The sequence below is a fragment of the Telopea speciosissima genome, chromosome 10 (assembly GCF_018873765.1).
Source record: "Telopea speciosissima isolate NSW1024214 ecotype Mountain lineage chromosome 10, Tspe_v1, whole genome shotgun sequence".
NCBI lineage: Eukaryota > Viridiplantae > Streptophyta > Magnoliopsida > Proteales > Proteaceae > Telopea > Telopea speciosissima.
In genome coordinates, this window is record NC_057925.1 from 11,691,791 (window position 1) to 11,709,662 (window position 17,872).

Genomic DNA, 17,872 nt, shown 5'->3' on the forward strand with positions numbered 1-17,872 from the left:
TCTTAGAAATCAAGGGATGATACCTACCTTAGGCTATACATTTGGTGATGAATAGTATAGTGACAAGAAGTTGGTGTTTGCCTTCTTATCGGTGTAGGTCCTCACCAGCGAGGCTACCTCATTAAATTCAACCACGGCATCAATGCACCACAGTGTACTGGTAGCTTTGACCTCAGGTTCCAGACCTGCAACAAAAAAATTCAAATTAGCCCATATTTTTTGACACGGGTTTAACAAACTCTGTATTACTTTGCAAAGTTTTTTTTTTTTTTGGTAGATTTGTAAGTCTTAAGAACCTTTTCTTACCCATCACCCCAAAAAATTAAAAAGAAAGACATCACTTTATTTCACAAAGTTGATAAATGTATTATTTCCCTATTTTCTTGGATTTGTATGTTTGAAACTAGAAGTTGTTACATTGATATGGTGCTAGTTTGGACAGTAGGAATTGAACAAACATCCTATGGTGGACAATGGTTGTGGTGCTAAGTGTTGTGCTACAATAATACTTGTTTCTTTGAGAGAGTTATTCATAAACTTGCATATTCAATCATGGGAGCGGCAGCAGACAAGCATTATTCAAATTTGAGAGATTGAGTTTGTTTATTTTTTTAGGAAATATTGTACATGGATGTATAGGATACATTTACAAGGATAACCATTCTTTTTAATTGTAAACATTTGGTTACATAGTTTATATATTATGAATTGAAATAAAAACACAAACATTTGGTTACATAGTTTATATATTATGAATAGAAATAAAAACATTCATGATATGCATTTAAAATTTTGTAAGTATATGTAGTCTTATAAGGAACATGGGGAAAAAGAGCAAAAACATATGGGAAAAAAGAGGTAAAAAGAAAAATCAATGTTTTTTAGAGGCATTAGTCAATTGCCCCTAAAAGATAAGAAAAAAAAACTTTAAAGGTAGTAATAAAGTGCCTTTAATATTAACAAGCAAAAGCATCAAAGGCGGTAGTGAAATGACTCCAATATTAACATGAACCACTTCAAAAAGATTTCTGTTCGGTTACTAAATTTGGTATTAGCAGTGGTACAAAAAGCGATTAGAGGCGTTTCACAATTGCCACAACAAACTGCCTCTAAATGACTCAAAATAGAGGCCTTTCTTAAAATGCCTCTAAAGGCCCCAACTGATTTGTGGCACGACATTTAGAGATGTTTATGCGGCATTAGTAAAACACACCCCTAAAAGTTTAGAGGTAACTGTATAAGATTTAGATGTTTTCATCAACACCTCTAATGTTAGATTTGTTTGTAGTGGTACATCGCACCTATAGATTCATGTAAAGAAGGTATTTGGTTGAATAGATTGCTTGATTAATTGAGAATCAAGCAAAATGTGATAATTGTTTAATGTGTTAGTCTAGGTGCATTACGTTTGTCTTTAAATCCAATGTTTCATTCTTGAATAAAACACAGTGATGTAAAATATCATTTTATTTGAGATGTGGTGGAAGATGGAGTAATCTCTCTAAAAAAGATGGAGTAAATCCAATGTTTGAATCCCTAGACGTACCTATCAACATCTGGACTGACTGCGAGGAACTAATTTACTGGCTGCAACCTCCAACAAGACAATGGCCGTGGGAGATTTTCACCATCCTATGGGATAGTACACATATCTTGGGAGACTTTCGTACCTTTTTTATTTCAAAAAAAGACAAATCTATTGTGTATCTAGAACATATAAGCTAGCAAATCAAGCAAGATGCAGTAAAACTACTGTTTGTATTTCAGATTTTAACTTAATCTAATTAGTTTCTTTCTATCGAAAAAAAAATCGAATGTTTCATTCTTGAATTAAACATGTTAACGTAAAATATCATTTTGTTTGAAATATGGTGGAAGATGGAGTAATCTCTCCGCAAAAGATTCACACTAATGGCAATGGTGTAGTCATTTTGATGAAGCCTGTTACGAGGGAGTTCATATGGTGCAGAACTTCTTTTGGGCTTGTGTTTACTTGATTGAAAGTGACATTTGAACAATTCAGAATTGTGAAGATTATTTTCAAAATTAGTCTTCAAGTGAGAGAGAATGTGAAATTGAATTTACAATTAAAAAGTCAAATGCATTAATTATCCCACCATCATTACACTGTTGGTATAAATGAATGGGAAGACAATTCCCATTACGTCTTCTCATTGTAGGTTGTAGCAAATGAATGAAGAAGAAAAATTGAGAGAAGGGGTCAACCATGGTCATCACAACCCGTACCTGTCGTGCCTATTTTTGAAGAAAATGGGGAAAAACGAGGTTGGTATAGAACCATGCACGAGGTATCCCACTCAACTCACCTATAAATAGGGAAGGGAGAGAAGTTACACACAGAAGAGCGATTGAGAACTAGAGATTTCAGGGATTCATTGAGTTGTGTTCTTAATTTGGGTTGGGTTTTTCACTGTAGGAATTGTTAGTATATATTACCCTCTATAATGGTTTCCTTTTCGGGAGATTGTGAGTATGAGATTCGTTGTTCAGTGGGTTCCACATACAATATTGTAGGTGTGGTGTGTAGGTTGTATATTTTCCTTATTGTAAAGTGACTTCTGTGAGATTGCCCTTTAGACATAGACCATTACGTCAAACCACGTAAATCCCATGTCTTTGAATCTTTTACTTTTCCATGATTATTTTAATATTACACTTTAAATTCTTATGTACCATAGTACGATACAAATTTCCGCGACATTCTTCCACCTTTACTTTTATGCGTCCATCTTCTTTTCTTCTCTTCTACTCTTACACTGTTAAAACTAGCTCAATTACATAACACAATTGCAATTGATGAAGCAAACTTTTATTTATTAAAACGTATTTTTCAACGTCACTATCATAACAAAACAATCGATTCACATCCACACTCAATCTTCAGATAGAGAGAGACGGGGAGAAGAATCCTCCTTAATTAGTCTCCTATATTCTACATACACTCATACATAGTATTAAATTAGAGAGAGAGGTAAAATGAACAAAACACCCCTCTGCTCTATTTCCTACATAGAAGACACAGGAAGCTTTATATCCATTTTTAGGAAGCTTTGCAACCACTTAGCTGATTTCTTTGGGATCCGCGTCAAGTTCCTAGAGTTCATCTCTAAATTCACGTAGTAAATTCCAAACGGGGTTGTGTAGCCATAGTTCCACTCAAAGTTGTCAAGCAAAGACCATACGAAGTATCCTTTCACATTCACACCCTCCCTATAAAACAACCAAATAAAGAGGATTAAATTTTGGTTAATCTTAATAATAATGGGAAAGTTTTCATACACGGTCGTGTAAGCCGTGTATGTGAGAGGGTGGGAGGTTCAAGGCATTAATCAATGGGTGGGGATTTATGACTTTTCTAACTCTTTGTGAGAGACCCTCTCACATACACGGCTTACAAAAACTTATTATTGCAATCCTTTTAATTGGCAAGTCAATACATTCTTGCTATTTCAAAAAGAAAAATGTAGATGATGTTGTAGAGTCATATTTGAAATTACATAGATGTCCTCATGAATCTTTTTTCTTTTAGATATTTTTCTGTTTAATAATATGTCATGAACTGATAATGCTATTTTTAGTATTATAAAATATTATTTATAAAAGGGAAAGTATCATCCCCCTCCCCTCTAAGTTTGCCTAATATCAATCCAGTACCCAAGTTTTGAAAAATATCTGTCCCCTCCCCTACTTTATAAAGATTCTATCAACTGTACCATAAGTGATTAACTCTGTTAAAGTAGTATATGAAAGGACGATACTACCCTCGTGTCTAACCTCTTATTCCAATTTGACCCCTTCAACCCCTTCAACCCTTTTTCATCTTCTTCCCCATATTCCCTGCCCTGTTCGATTCCTCTTTTTTTCAGAAAAACCCTAACCTCATACCTCTTCTTCTTCCTCTTGTTTGAAACCATGGGTGTAACGAGACTGATAAAAGCCGAAGCAAGGTTGGGTAACTCCAGGCAACATTGATTATGATTACCATCACCAATGATGCGATCATATTGAACCCAATTGCACGCAATCGTGAAATAAATTTCACATCACTGAACTATTTCTTGCACAATTTTCATCACTGAATTAATTCTAATGGAGCGCCATGTCATCCCTTGGTAAGACTTACCACCCCTTATCGCCGCCCACTGTCTTAGTCGCACCTGACGATGATCCATTGTTATAGCCTTCTTCTCAATCCAGAGACCATCGAAACCCTAACGTCTCAAATAATTCATATTTAGAACCTCCATCTTACACAGATGTAATATTCAGTCCATTCGGCGACGAGAACGGCGATTAAATTAAAACATGTTGATTTCAATCTAAAGACGCTGAATCTCAAATTTTTAATGGTTTTTTGTGTTTATGGGTTCTTTGTTAATAGGAAGACAAATTTCTTTCATTTTTGTTTCTCAGATATTGGGGTAACGAATGGAAGAGACGAGATGAGGAGATGGGCGATTTCAATCCAAAGGTTCTATTCTTTTTTGTTTCTCAGCTGCGGAACGGAGGCATTTGAGAACGAGATGAGACGAAGAAGACAAAGGCGTTTCAGTTGCCTATGGGACACTAATGGCGTTTCAATTACCCAGAAATAATGAAACCTGCTGCCCTGGTAGTGTACGGTTCAGAGAAGGGATTAGAGGGGTAAAATTGGAATTAAAATAATTTAAGGGTAATTTGGGGTTTTAGATAAATCAGACCTGTCCACGTCATCAGTTAATGATCATTTTTAATGGTCAGGTACGATTGATATAATCTTTATAAAATAGGGGAGGGGATAGATATTTTTCAAAAAACTTGGGTACTAGATTGATATTACGCAAACTTGGAGGGAAGGGGGATGATATTTTCCCTATAAAATTATTATTTAAAATATTCTTTGGAAAAGATTCTCTGTCTGGGAGTGTGGCCTACGCCAGCACTCCCATGAGTCTATCTCTCTCCTCTCCACGTGAAAAGACACCTAAGCCCCCTTGTTTTAAAGAGGAGAGAGATAGACACATAAGAGTGCTGGCGTAGGCCACACTCCCGTATAGAAAACTGCTTCCCAATATTCTTATATCAGATTGGATAGAATAGCTTTACAACTTGATTCAATTTTTGGATATCTTTTTTTCAGATAAAGATTCCTCCAAACAAACATGAATATGAATCAATTATGAATTTTCAACTATCCTTTTACATCCTTAATTGTGAGAAGATATAGAAAATGTTGTAGGCTCAAACAACGAATTCAAATACCATTTGACCGTGTCATATCTTATCCTTCTTGTATAACCATTTTTTTTAAATTTAAATATAACCTCCTATCCCAAGAGTTTTACAATATGAATGAAGGACATAACCTAGTCAAATGATTAAGAATCATTAATTCAATATCATATACTCTTTACATAGTATTAGAGCCAATAGTCTTTATCTCTTCTCCCAACCTCCTTCTCCCTATTGCTGAACCACCATGCCTCTCTCTCATGGGTAGGTACCTATTTTTTTGTTTTTTTGTTTCTATTGGGAACCGGCACTCTACTGGAAAGGCACCAACTAACTATGCTAGCAGTTGTCTTCTTTCGCACTAACAATTGACTAGGCTGATACTAATAAAAAATTTTGTGGAGTGATCGCTCTGGGCTAGGCCCATTAATAACAAGGCTTGGTAGCCCAACCCAATTATAGTCCCTTATGAACTAAGTCATGCTTTCGCAGGATTGAGAATGCCATATCCTAGTTTCCAGAACTAACTAAACATTTTTTTTTTAGGGGATCTTATAAATTTTGAGAGAAATGCATCATGAAAAACTTCTTAGAGAGAAGTCTTAACAACCGTATCTGACCCATAAGTAAAAGCAGCTCAGATAGGTCTTTTGGGTGGAAGGACTTTTCTATGCTATAGTTTTCTTTTGGCATTTTGATGATATTTTCTTTCTAACACCCCCCCCCCCCCCCTCCAAAGAAAAAAAAAATAGAGATTTTTGGATATTATAGACAATTTGGGGGATTGCTGTAGATACTTACCTGATGGCTCTGTGAAGGTAATATAGATGAGTTTTGATGTATACAATTCTGTTGGTGTCATTGAGGGACTCCAATAGTGGGACTTTCTCTTGGGAAACTCCTGCATGGGTAGCCAAAATTAAGAAAATTAACTTCATTTGAAATTCCTTTTGAAATGAAATTTAAAACTTCCTATGTGAATGTTGCGAGCTTTCCTCTCTCACTAATGGATTTACTGTAGTTGGTAGGAGTCTGTCATGATTTTTGTTGGTGTATCGGTTTCCATTCAACATGTGTTTTTTTCATCTTTTTGCCTTTAATATAAGGGAAAATTACGTTTATCACCCCTGTAGTTTAAATCTGTTACATCTACCACCCCTGGGGTCTTAAAATTACGTCCGTACCTTGGAGCACCAATTCTGTTAGTTTTGAAGGAAATGACAATTTTGGCCTGTCTTATTTCTTATAATTAACGTCAAGTCACCCTTACCCTTTTGTCTTCTTCTTGTTCTTCTTCTGCTACTTCCTCCTCCTGCAAACCCACTTGCCCCAACCGCTCTGCAACCCCATCCTTGCAGGCCGCAACCCCACTCTCTCATTTTTCTTCTATCTTTCTTTCGTAATCTCATCTCCAAAGTCGATGCCAGTAACGATTATCAATTAGGTTGGATTCCAGAGAGATTCACCTGCGCTAACTCGATCAGGGAGTGGCTTAAGGGTAACGAGTTTGAAATGGACACAGAGATCAATCGTCGCATTCTAGCAGCCAGCCGTTACATAAGCTATGGAGCACTGAAGTAGAACGGCGTCCCTTGCTCCAGACGAGGTGCTTTTACTACAATTGCGGGAGAGGAGCTCAAGCTAACCCTGATCGCTGTAGTTGCAGTCGCATTACTCGATGCTGGAGTTATTTTCTTCCTTTGTTTTTTTTCTCCAATTCCCTTCGTCTTCCCCTTCTTCCAAAGCAACCAACAACAATCTCTCTATCAAAGAGAGGAGAATCCCAACAATGGTTGTGGGATCAACATGAACGTACCTCCAACCTTCAATACCAATGGCGAGAGAGAAAATTTTTCAAACCCATCTTCATTAATCCAATCATACCATTACAACGATAACCCACATGCCTTAATCCCTTCTGTTCCCCTTCATGTTCCTCGTGAGAATGCAACCTCAATTTCTGGGTTCAAGTCATGGTTGCGTCAAACACCATTTTCAGGTTGCTAGTAACTGGTGGGACACTTGGGCTTATAGAAGGAACTGCAGGTAGTGGCGGGACAGAGAAGCTAACCAGAGGAGCTACAGCTAGAGGCGGGACTGAGAGACTAACCAGAGGAGTTGCAGGTAATGGTGGGGCACTCACGGAGACAGGAGGAGTAGCAGGTAGGGGAGGGGTGGCCGCTTTGAGAGGAAGAGTAGCAGGGGCTGGAGGTCCTCGACGATGGTGATGGCGACGTCGGTGATTGGAATGGTTGGCGATAGTGGCGTCACTTGATCGGAGATGGGAATGGAAGCAGAGGTTCTCTCGGTTGTTCAGGGGCGATGAAGGTTTTTCTTTTCCTCTGTTTTTTCTTTTGTTTTTTATAATTTTGAGATGATGTTTTGAGGGTAAAAAAATAATATTACTTTATTCTAAGTGGGGGTAAATAAGGAATGAGATTTTATTAAGGGTAATATGGGTATTTAAATTAAAATTGGGTGATGCCATCATCACTTAACTGTTCTAATCTAATGGTAGAGGTACGATTGTAAGGTTTTTTCAAAATATGAAGAGGTTTTTGAAAAAATTGAATTTTCAGGGGTAATTGACATAATAGATTCAAACCACAGCAGTTGTAAACATAATTTTTCCATATTACAAATTAACTTTTAGCAAAAAAAAAAGGATCTTAATTAGTCTTACCATTCTCGGTGATGTAAATAAGAGGATTGTTGTATTTCCCTTTTATGTAATTTAAAACTTGTTCCATGGCCATTGGATATACATAGAGCCACGGTGAAGCAGTCTGCCAAAAAATAATAATAAAAAATAATCAAATGCAACATCACTATTATTAATTTGGTTACTGTATCACATGGGAAAAATTAAGGTTTACCTAAAACTACATTTTCCATACAAAAATGTGGAATCTACATCGATAGGAAAGGTTAAGTAGAGTGCCTTCTCCACATCTAGGCGAGGGGCAATGAAACAAAATTTTTGCCTATCTGACCCGTTTCACATGTGATGGAGATTTTACTTCATTAGCCTTGGCCTGTGTTTATTTTGGAAAAAGATCTTCTTTAACCATCCAACTAATGGTAGGGAGGACTTGGATACGTATCTTCAGGTATTGAAAAGATGTTGGAATGCATGTCCAAGTCTTCCCAGCCATTGGATAAGCGATTGGAGAGGATCTGGATCCGTTTATCTTCATCACTTAAAATAACACAGGGATGGGTAAATTTGTAATTAAAACTCATACCAGTGTACCAATTGCAGTGCCATTTCGAAAACCTGTGACATTGAATATTGAACAAGTGTGGGAGTTAATTATAAGTCTTATGATGATTAAACTCCATTATTTAATTAGTTTATATTAGGGTTCCAAGGATGTATGTAAGGATTTCAACTGCTTACCGGTGGTATTGGCGCAAGCATCAGTTTGATAGCTTAGATAGTTGGGGTCGGCTGGAGGAACATTGAAAGCATAAGAGGTAGTATAGTAATTTAATCCCAGGAAGTCAAAAGACCCATTTAACATCGCTGATTCTGTTGCATTAAATTTCGGCAGCCGTTCTCCCACAAGTTCTTTCATAATTTCTGGATAATCGCCATTGGTTATTGGGTCCATAAACCTTCATAATAACAAATTAAAAAATAAAAATAAAAACTAAATAGAGAGAGAGAGCACTGTTAAACTGTAAACGGAGGAGACTCACCATCCAAACTTAAAATCAGCAGATCGTTGGGTGGCATCAATGTCTTCCACGTGTGAGGAGTAAGGCACCGTAAAAAAAAAATTTAATGCCATTCCAATCATGCCTTTTTGATATGCCTGCAAGTTCACAAAAATTCAAGGGAAATTTTCAGCGACCCCCCTCTATTGGACCGTGGAATTAATGCCATTCCATTAAGGCCCAATATATCAATTTGGGCCCAAAAACTAACGGAAAAAATCTTTGAACCGTCAATTATTGATGGGAGCAAGTTAGATTTTTTTAAAAGACTATTTTACCCCTCCCCTTAAAACAAGTGAACCAAATCATCTGACCAAAATGCCCTCTATCTTCCTCAAATCGTTTTCTCAAAACCTGCAACTCATCTTTCCAAACCTGCAATTGAATTCAGATTTAGGTTAAAAAAAATTCAAATGGATCTTCCCAAGGATTCATGCTCACCTTTGATCGAAAGGAAGAAGAAATTGAATCGAACCAAGAAGAAGGCTTTTGAAACCCTCTCTCTTCTGATTTCTGTATTTTTTTTCTTTTCAACATTCATCTTAAAATCGTTTAGGGTTTGATTCAACATGGAAGAAATGGAAAGATGGGAATCAACACTTGTTCCTGGACACTTTGGAGTTAAATCGCCGCCAACTGCAGCTTCACCCGACGATGCTCCGATTTTCAAAAACCACGGCAAACAACAATGAAACTTCAATTGGTGTCCATTTGCCGGAAAAACAACCCAAAAAAAACCCATTCTTCCTCATTCGATTACCTAACCCACCCTGTGACTTGCAGAATTTTTTTTTTTTTTTTAATCTACAGGTTACCGGAGAGGCCAGCGACTGCAACAAAACTGGTAAAGGGGAAGTCGGCCGGCTGGGGCTGGCCCATGAGAGCATCACGGTTATGGCAGCCTGGCTGCCTAGTTTTTTTTTTTTTTTTTTATAAATCTAAACAGTTATAGGTTACCGGAGAGTATACTTCACTCCGGCGACCATCTCTGTCGCTGCCCTTTAACCAATCACGCTGCTGTCCGTTAATGGCAGCGTTCGCTGCCTCTGCAAATTTTTTTTATTAAAACGATCATAGGTCACAGGAGGGAGGACGATCTCACCCCGGCAACCACCATTGCCAGTCTCCCTGTCCCTTAATGGCAGCCATGACTGCCTTCGTAGATTTTTTTTTTTTTTATTTATACTCGGACAAACAAATATGCCATTGATTTATTGGAGGGTAAATACGACAGAGGTATGGAGTCGAGGACGAAAGCTGTCGGAGCGAAATGCAGGTCAGGGAGGGAATGAGGTTTCGAGAGGAAGAGTGGATTCCCAAATTTATGTTTTATTCCAAATCAACACTTGAAGATTTATTTGTTCAAAACCAATGGTCCAAAAGACACCCTTGAAAACCCCAACCCTTTTTTCTATTTTATCATTTGTTTTTGGGCAAATTTCACGGACACCTTCTGTAACTATTCAAAAAGGCAAGTACATGAAGAGAGAAATTTTCCTTCCTCCCATTCTTGGACTTCCCCTAATGAGCCTTTCCTTAAAATCAACTGTGATGGAGCATGGGTTAAAAATTCTGGTAAAGGAGGTTTAGGGGTCATCATCAGGGATCATCGGGGGATTCTTATACATGCATTTTCTTCAGGTACCTCCTGTGATTCTAGTCTTTACGCTGAAGCGCTTGCTATTAGAACGGGTCTTCTTCAAGCGGCTAAACTCCATTTATCTCATATTGTGGTGGAGTCGGATTGCTTAAGCCTGATTCAACAACTGAATTCAAGAAGCTTCGACTATGAAATTGATGCTGTGGGCTTTGAAATTCTTCAGCTTCAAAGCTCTTTTGTTGACTGTCTTTTTTGCTTTATTCCAAGGTCGTCTAATGTGGTTGCAGACTCCTTGGCCCGGTCGGCCCTGTCGGTTGAGTCACCGATGGATTGGCCAGTTTCCACTCTGTGGCTTCTAAATCTCTGTGAGAAAGAGGCCACTGCTTGTACTGACTCTGGTTTTCAATGAATCTTCTTTCAACCAAAAAAAAAAAAAAAAAAAAAAAAAAAGAAGCAAATACATGCTAAATTTTATAAAAGAGTCACACATTACCTTTATTTTATATTTTTATTTCAACTTAAGCCACTCCGTCAGGTCTATGCAGTTAAGTGACTGTTAATTCTTCTATAATGGCGAAATTACCCTTACCTATGAAACCCATTTCCCCACCTCTTCTCCATTTTCTACTTAAATGATGAAATGACCTTTATTTGTGAAACCCATTTTCTTCCCTTCTGCTTCTCCTTCTCCTTCTGTTGTCTCTTCCGCCGCCGCCGCCGCCGCCGCCACCCCCTCCAGCCCTCCTTCTCTTGCTCCCTGCAACCCCGCCACCCCCTCCAATCGTCCGTTTCCTTCTTCTCTTTCTGCTGTTCAAGCTTTGTTCTATTCAAAGCTTGAACAGATCGACTTTTCCAAACCCCAACCTCCGCAATAATCCACCGCTGCAATCGCCGCCCAGACGGTTCAGTAAGAGAGAACCCATCGAGTACAACTACTTTAGAGTCACTGGAAGAGCTAAACGGAATAAAAATATACTGAGCAAGAATGGTAAGCTTCAATACTTACCCAGCAGTTGCTAAAATGCGTTCTTCAACAGTTGCATCAGAAGGAATACTGGCACGATAAACAGGGAAAGTCAAGACAACACCCAGATGATGAGAACCCAGCAGCCTAAAAGGGCTTGTAAGAACAGTCAGATCGTCTAATGGAGATGTTTGCTTTTTAAAACACTTCTCCAAAACAACTAAATAAAATTTCTGGATATCTGTAGAAACGCTATTATCCCTATAAACCATAAATTCTTCCCTCTTTTTACCCTTTTCTATATTCTAATCTTCCCTTTCCTTCTCTTCTCCTCTCTTTTTCACATAGATACTCTTTGCTCATTGTCACACTCTCTGCTCTCTCTCCCTGCTTTTCTCTATTTTTTCAACCAGAGCTCAAGCTTTAGATTTACTTTCCATCAAAGTAACAAGAAGAACAAATCCCCCTACTTTCCTTAGCAGCCATTAGATCAGCTACTTAATAAGCTCTACACTCTCAACTTCTTTCCTTGCTACCCTTACGCTCAAATCTTGCAGCTTCCCCCCAATCCATCAAAAACTTGAAACCCAGTTCAGAGTTCAGACCTCTGGACTCACTTGATGACACCCTTTATAGAACTTGTAAAATCACACAAACTTAAATTGAAATCCATGGTAACCTTCATTATCAAAAGATTAAGAGAAAATCCACAATTAAAGACTAAAGAACTCTCTCTCTCTCTCTGCTTTAATGGCAGAGAAAGAAGTAAGAGAATGAGAAGATGGTGTTTTTGACTCAGTGGAAATAGTGGTTTGTTTGTGTCCGTGCAATCGCCGCCCAGACGGTTCAGTAAGAGAGAACCCATCGAGTACAACTACTTTAGAGTCACTGGAAGAGCTAAACGGAGAAGGGATTTTGGGATTGCCTTGTTCTGGGCTTGAATTACTCTGCTCCTCCTCGTGCGCTTCTGCATTGCCCATTTCATTTCAGGACGAGAAAAAACGGTCGGAAAATCTATGAAATCGGCATTAATCAGGGAGCGCGAGAGATACTGTATAAAACCAGAATAAATTCTCTTTCTGGCCAACGAAAAAAGCCAACCAGACAGGGCCCAATATGATCGGTAACCGAAGGATTTTGAAGCGCTCTCTTCTGATTTCTGAATACTCGCAGAAAGGCATTTAATTCCTTTTTTTTTTTCTCTCTCTCTCGCAGCTCTGCAACCCTCGCTCGCCACCACTGCTGTCCAGTTCCTTGGGTTGCCCCCCAATTCTGACTCCGCACTAGTTGTAACCAACACTGAACCGAGAGGTGGTTCTAGCCTAACCCAAATCAACCCGACCCCAGACCCTATCGTTGTAACCCTATGCTTGCAGTGGCATTCGTGGCAGTGACGTCCGTTAAATATCGTCGAAGAAATGGAAGCTCATCGCAATCAGGTTTTTCGGAAGACAAGAAAAACCTTTCTTCTGGTTGATTTGATCGGCCGGAATCACCCAACCACCATAGTCATCGTTCTTTTTCCCGTCTGAAAACAACCAAGATGCTTCGAGCTTCCTCTTACAGAGAGATAGAGAGATATGTTCGATTTGGATTCAAATAGAAGAAAGTGGCCAGTGATGAGGAAGTTCGATTTGGGAAGATGATGGAATCTTAGTAATTTTTATTTAAATTACTAAGAGGGTAAAATCGATATTTTATCTTTAGGGGTAACCTTGCTTAACGGCAGGGGGAAGGTTGACATTTTGACAAAATTTAGGGTGTACTTGCATTTTCGAATAGTTACAAGGGGTGTCCGTGAAATTTGCCCTTTGTTTTTTAATATTTTAGTGTAAAGGGTAGTTTAGTCATTTCGATTACACACAGTTAACTCCATTTGTTTTTTGGCCCAAATTGATATATTGGCACTTAATGGGGTGGCATTAATTCCATGGTCCAATAGAGGTGGGGTCGCTAAAAATTTTCCAAAATTCAATGATTTTTCAATTATGCTAGAATTCAGTCCCTAGTTGTAAGGGAGAGCAGGCTTGTTAGTAGGCCGATGTGGCACTAATCTTCCAACACTCTCCCGCATATGTGGTAGTCTATACTAGAGATACGTGGATAAGGTGAAAAACCACTTTGCTACCATGTAAAGATTCTATTCCAAAAGTTCGAACTGTTAGATGGAGGGACTCCCAGGTGTATAAGGAGGGCTATAGGCTTGTTAGTAGCGGATGTGGGACGCACCTTATATTTTCGCCTATACACATCAACTGCTGCTGCATGAGCAAGGAGCTGATTATGGGTCACAATATATGGCTCTGTCGATGAATCCCCTTCACTGCAACCCAACCAAGTAGAACATCGGGCTGGCGCATAGGTTCCATCGCCATATCCATACACCGCAAAGGAATATGGCTCGTTCAAGGTCATCCAGTTCTTCACTCGGTCACCAAAGTACTGAAAGCACACATCTGCATAGTCTCGAAAATCATTCCTGCATGTATACAAATGAGATCATCAAAAATAGAGACTCTGGAAGCGCAACTCTTGCAGCTAGACATATGATGGTGTGAAATGACAACCTCACCCTCATGAGAGAGAGAGAGAGAGAGAGAAACCAACCCACCCCTGTTATGCTTTCTCGTGCACTCCCATTACCCTCTTCCCCCAATTCCCTAATTATGTAGGGGATAATTAAGTTTCTAAGTCGGTGGTGTAGGCCACAACAACACACTCTCTCTCTCTCCTCCCCTGCCTGTACTCCTATTTACGAACCGTCTCTCACCCACTTGATTAGCTTAGAACATTCACCCTCATTTATATATGTATCTCACCCTCCCATGGCTCCCCACTCCCATCAACAAAATTTGAAACCGCATCCATACTGCCTAGCATATAAAGGGCTCAAGTTCCTTACACGATTCTAGAGTTTAAGAAACTCCCGTAAGCATCTTCAAGGGCTTGGGGAGTATCCCAGTGAAATAAAGTTGCAAAGGGCTCAAGACCTACAAACAATGGACAACCAAAATATAAGAAAAACGCAAAGGGAAGAGAGAGAGAGAGAGAGAGAGAGCTGACCATAGCTCTTAAGCTCATCAATAAGGTCACTATAAAATTTGATGCCTTCAAGGTTTATTCCCCCGCTTAGTGTGCCTTCTGAAAATTAAAAAATTTTAAGGGAAAGCAAAGTAAATATTGAATTATTTTGCACATAAAGAAAAGTTTGAGAACATCTTGTGCTGATTTTTTGGCAAGGTTGAGTTATAATTTTTTTTCGCTAAAGATCATTCGTTTTAAAGAATGAAGGAGAATAAAATATAAAGAAAAAAAACTTAGAACAAAAAAGACATCTACAACCTAATCAAGAAAACCCTTGACACCTTCGGCAATGCCATCAATGATAGGGACTAACAAGTCACTCACAAAGAAAGTTATCGAGAAAAGAAACGGAATCTCGGTCTTCGCTGAGCAAGACAAAGTTGAGTTATAATTCCAAGACCATATGGCATTACAAAATAGTTTAATGTCTAGTTTTGGTTTAACTGGTTTAACAATCGGTTTTCATCAAAAGAAAAGGGATAATTGAATAGTGGAGTTTTACGCTTCGGCTCCAAGAAAAAAAGGGTTGCAATAGGAGGACTTCCCAGGAGATCATCCATTCTAGTACTACTCTCGTCGAAGAGTACTAAATTGTGGAGTTTTACGCTTTGGCTCCAAGAACAGATAGAAGGTTAGACGGAAATGATTTGATCTAAACAAGGAACCCTTTCTTCTTTCATAATTTTGTCATCTTTATATTGAAGGACTAGTTGATCCTTTAAAATTACAAATGATCATCTCACTTACTAGGTAATATTCTAGACCACGAGATTGAGAACTTGAAAGCGGTCATCCCCAAATTCTCCATTGTGCGGACATCCTCCTGTTAACATTGGACACACCACCTCCATAAAAATGTAAAAAAGGAAGAAGAAAATATTCTTTTCATAATTAAATATTTAAGAAAAAAATTTACAATTTTGAAAATCAATTGAAAAGGTCATAAATATATGGGTTCAAAAAATATATATATTTGAAAAAAAGTACCGAGCTAGAAAGTATTTACATTTTTTGGTAGAAAATAATTGGACAAACAAGTTTATCTATATATATATTTTAAATACCAATCTAGGGTTTAGTTAATTCCAAAATTGAGTTTGAAAAATTTATGATACATATTATACACACAACAGTACTCTTCATGATTTAAAATTCAAAACGTTTTTTTTTTTTTTTTTGCCAAAACGATTCATTTGAAAGGAGAAAAAAATTACAAGAAAACAAAAGCATAAACACCGAAAATTCAAAATAGCTAATAAGTAACTAAAATTAAAGGGCTGATGTTCTCTATACCGCAGCTGAGCCCAAATACATGGACTGGGTATTCCTGCCATTCAGGGGGCAAGGTGGTCATTTTACCCACCCCCATGTGTCTGGGTGTGCGCAACCTGCGCCCCCGGCACAGAAAACATTTGGCCAAGACTAAAATTCAAGCATAAGACCATAAAAGCGATAGTTGAGAATAAAACAAAATAAGATCTAGTGTTACAATACCGGATAACGGTGATAGAAATCCACGGTAACATCTGCATTTGACTTATCTGCTATGGCATCTGTTCATATAAACCACCAAAAAATTCCATGGTCAAACTTTATAAATTAAATGGTAAAAATTTATAAACCTAAATGGTTAATATATATTTTGGAACAATGTTTTCCTGCATCCATAGAGGATGGTTCACCCACCATCCTAGGGTTCACAAACCCCTCCTAGGTTTTTAGTATGTTCCAAAATACCTCTAAATACCCATTCCCACCCTCTCCCGCCTGTACATGGTGGAAATTGAAACTCGATCCAATCTTTTGCATGGATGGTCTACTAAAAAGAGATCGATCCAACCAAGTGGTAAGATAGGGCATTTTGAGTTAGGTGGCATTTTGAGTTAGGTAGGCCGCTGGTTGCCCTAACTTTAGGTAGAGAAGAGCTTTCATGTGGTAGAAAAGACTCTTTCAAGTAGTGGCTTTTAAATCGTAGATGCTTTTGCTTATCCTCTATGAGTGAAAGAGAGACCTGGATGCTCATGAGTTAAAGTGTCCCAGATGTTTGGGCCTTTACCATCTACATTCCATGCACCTTCATACTGAAATGACACACACACACACACACACACACACAAACAAACATGTTTATTAAAAGAGAAAATTAAGTAGATATCTAATAAGAACATTATCAATTAACGACAATGACAGAAAATGATAAGAAGTAGTACTTGGTAAGCAGATGATGCGGAACCAAAATAAAAATCCGATGGAAAACTTTGCCGGTTGATGGAATTGACACCATCGAATGGTAATGCATTCATGGAAAGAGAAAAGTAGTTTAAAAAAAGGACTAGGAAGACCTTAATCAGAACAAAGTGAAGAGGAGAGCCTAGAAATGCCATTGTAGAGATCATCTTATGAGTTTCCAAGCTTCCTCCTTGGCTCCCCTTTTACAGAGTCTGGATGGATATGGTTCATGCCCGGTCACAAGATAGATAGCATCTGTAGGGTTAATAAGGAACCTACGAGTGAAGAATAGAATAGATAAGAGAAACAGCTAGCATGGGTTTAATGGAGTCCGATCAGCTCCACATACGTGGAGAGTATCTTTTCCCCACATATGGTGGTTAGCTGACACTTTTTTTGTTTGGTAAAGAATGGGTTAGCTGACACGTGATCAACAAAAAACTGATTACCTTCCCTTCCAAACCTTTCCCAAAACCGTGGGACCCACCTTACTTCTTCTTCTCCTCAGGAGCTTCCTACAGCTCGGCCCAATCTCCTTCCCCCTTCCGGCCTTCCCTGCTCATCATCTGTCCCCACCCCTTCTTTCCCTTCAACCCCGGCCCTACTCATGCTCCCTCCCTGCCTTGCCCTCTCCTCCGCCTCACCCCTGCTCCCCTTTCTTGCAAACTCCCGCTCTATCCCTCTCCCCCACCAACCCTTCCTTGCAAACTCCCCCTCTATCCCTCTCCCCCACCAACCCATTCTCTGTTTACACCTCTATAAAAGTGCATCAACCACCCACCAAGCAAGGACAAAAACAGAGCAATCGCTACCTCCATAAAAGTGCATCAACCACCTACCATGAAATGACAAAAACAGAGCAATCGCTACTTTAAAAAATCATCATTCTTAGTTGATCTATTTCCAATCTCTGATTCGCTTCCACTGGCTTGGTTTTAACTTTGAACTTGGGTTACAGAAATGCAACCTGTTGGTCTCGGATGCTTTAGTCCTTATTCGTGATGTCCGTAATTCGACTTCCATAAATGATAAATCTTGATTTA

General features: G+C 38.6%; 1 protein-coding gene across 1 annotated transcript; it reads right to left on the reverse strand.

Annotated features, from left to right (window-relative positions):
• Positions 1-3,026: 3,026 nt before the first annotated feature.
• On the reverse strand, positions 3,027-16,903 carry LOC122643244 (beta-glucosidase 24-like). Its single transcript, XM_043836887.1, has 13 exons — positions 16,811-16,903; positions 16,612-16,681; positions 16,095-16,153; positions 15,348-15,423; positions 14,580-14,657; positions 14,419-14,506; positions 13,746-13,995; positions 8,935-9,050; positions 8,633-8,850; positions 8,478-8,509; positions 7,916-8,018; positions 6,034-6,133; positions 3,027-3,231 (listed from the first exon to the last, which is right to left on the reverse strand). The coding sequence occupies exons 1-13, from the start codon at positions 16,901-16,903 to the stop codon at positions 3,027-3,029; spliced, it is 1,488 nt and encodes a 495-aa protein (XP_043692822.1).
• Between the last annotated feature and the right edge of the window lie 969 nt (positions 16,904-17,872).

Coding starts and splice junctions, on each gene's coding strand:
- LOC122643244 (XM_043836887.1), bottom strand. CDS start 16,903: ATGAATGCATTACCATTCGATGGTGTCAATTCCATCAACCGGCAAAGT. Junction 15,424..16,094: donor ATTTCTATCACCGTTATCCG/GTATTGTAACAC, acceptor CAATGTTAACAG/GAGGATGTCCGCACAATGGA. Junction 8,019..8,477: donor GCACTGCAATTGGTACACTG/GTATGAGTTTTA, acceptor ATTTTTTGGCAG/ACTGCTTCACCGTGGCTCTA.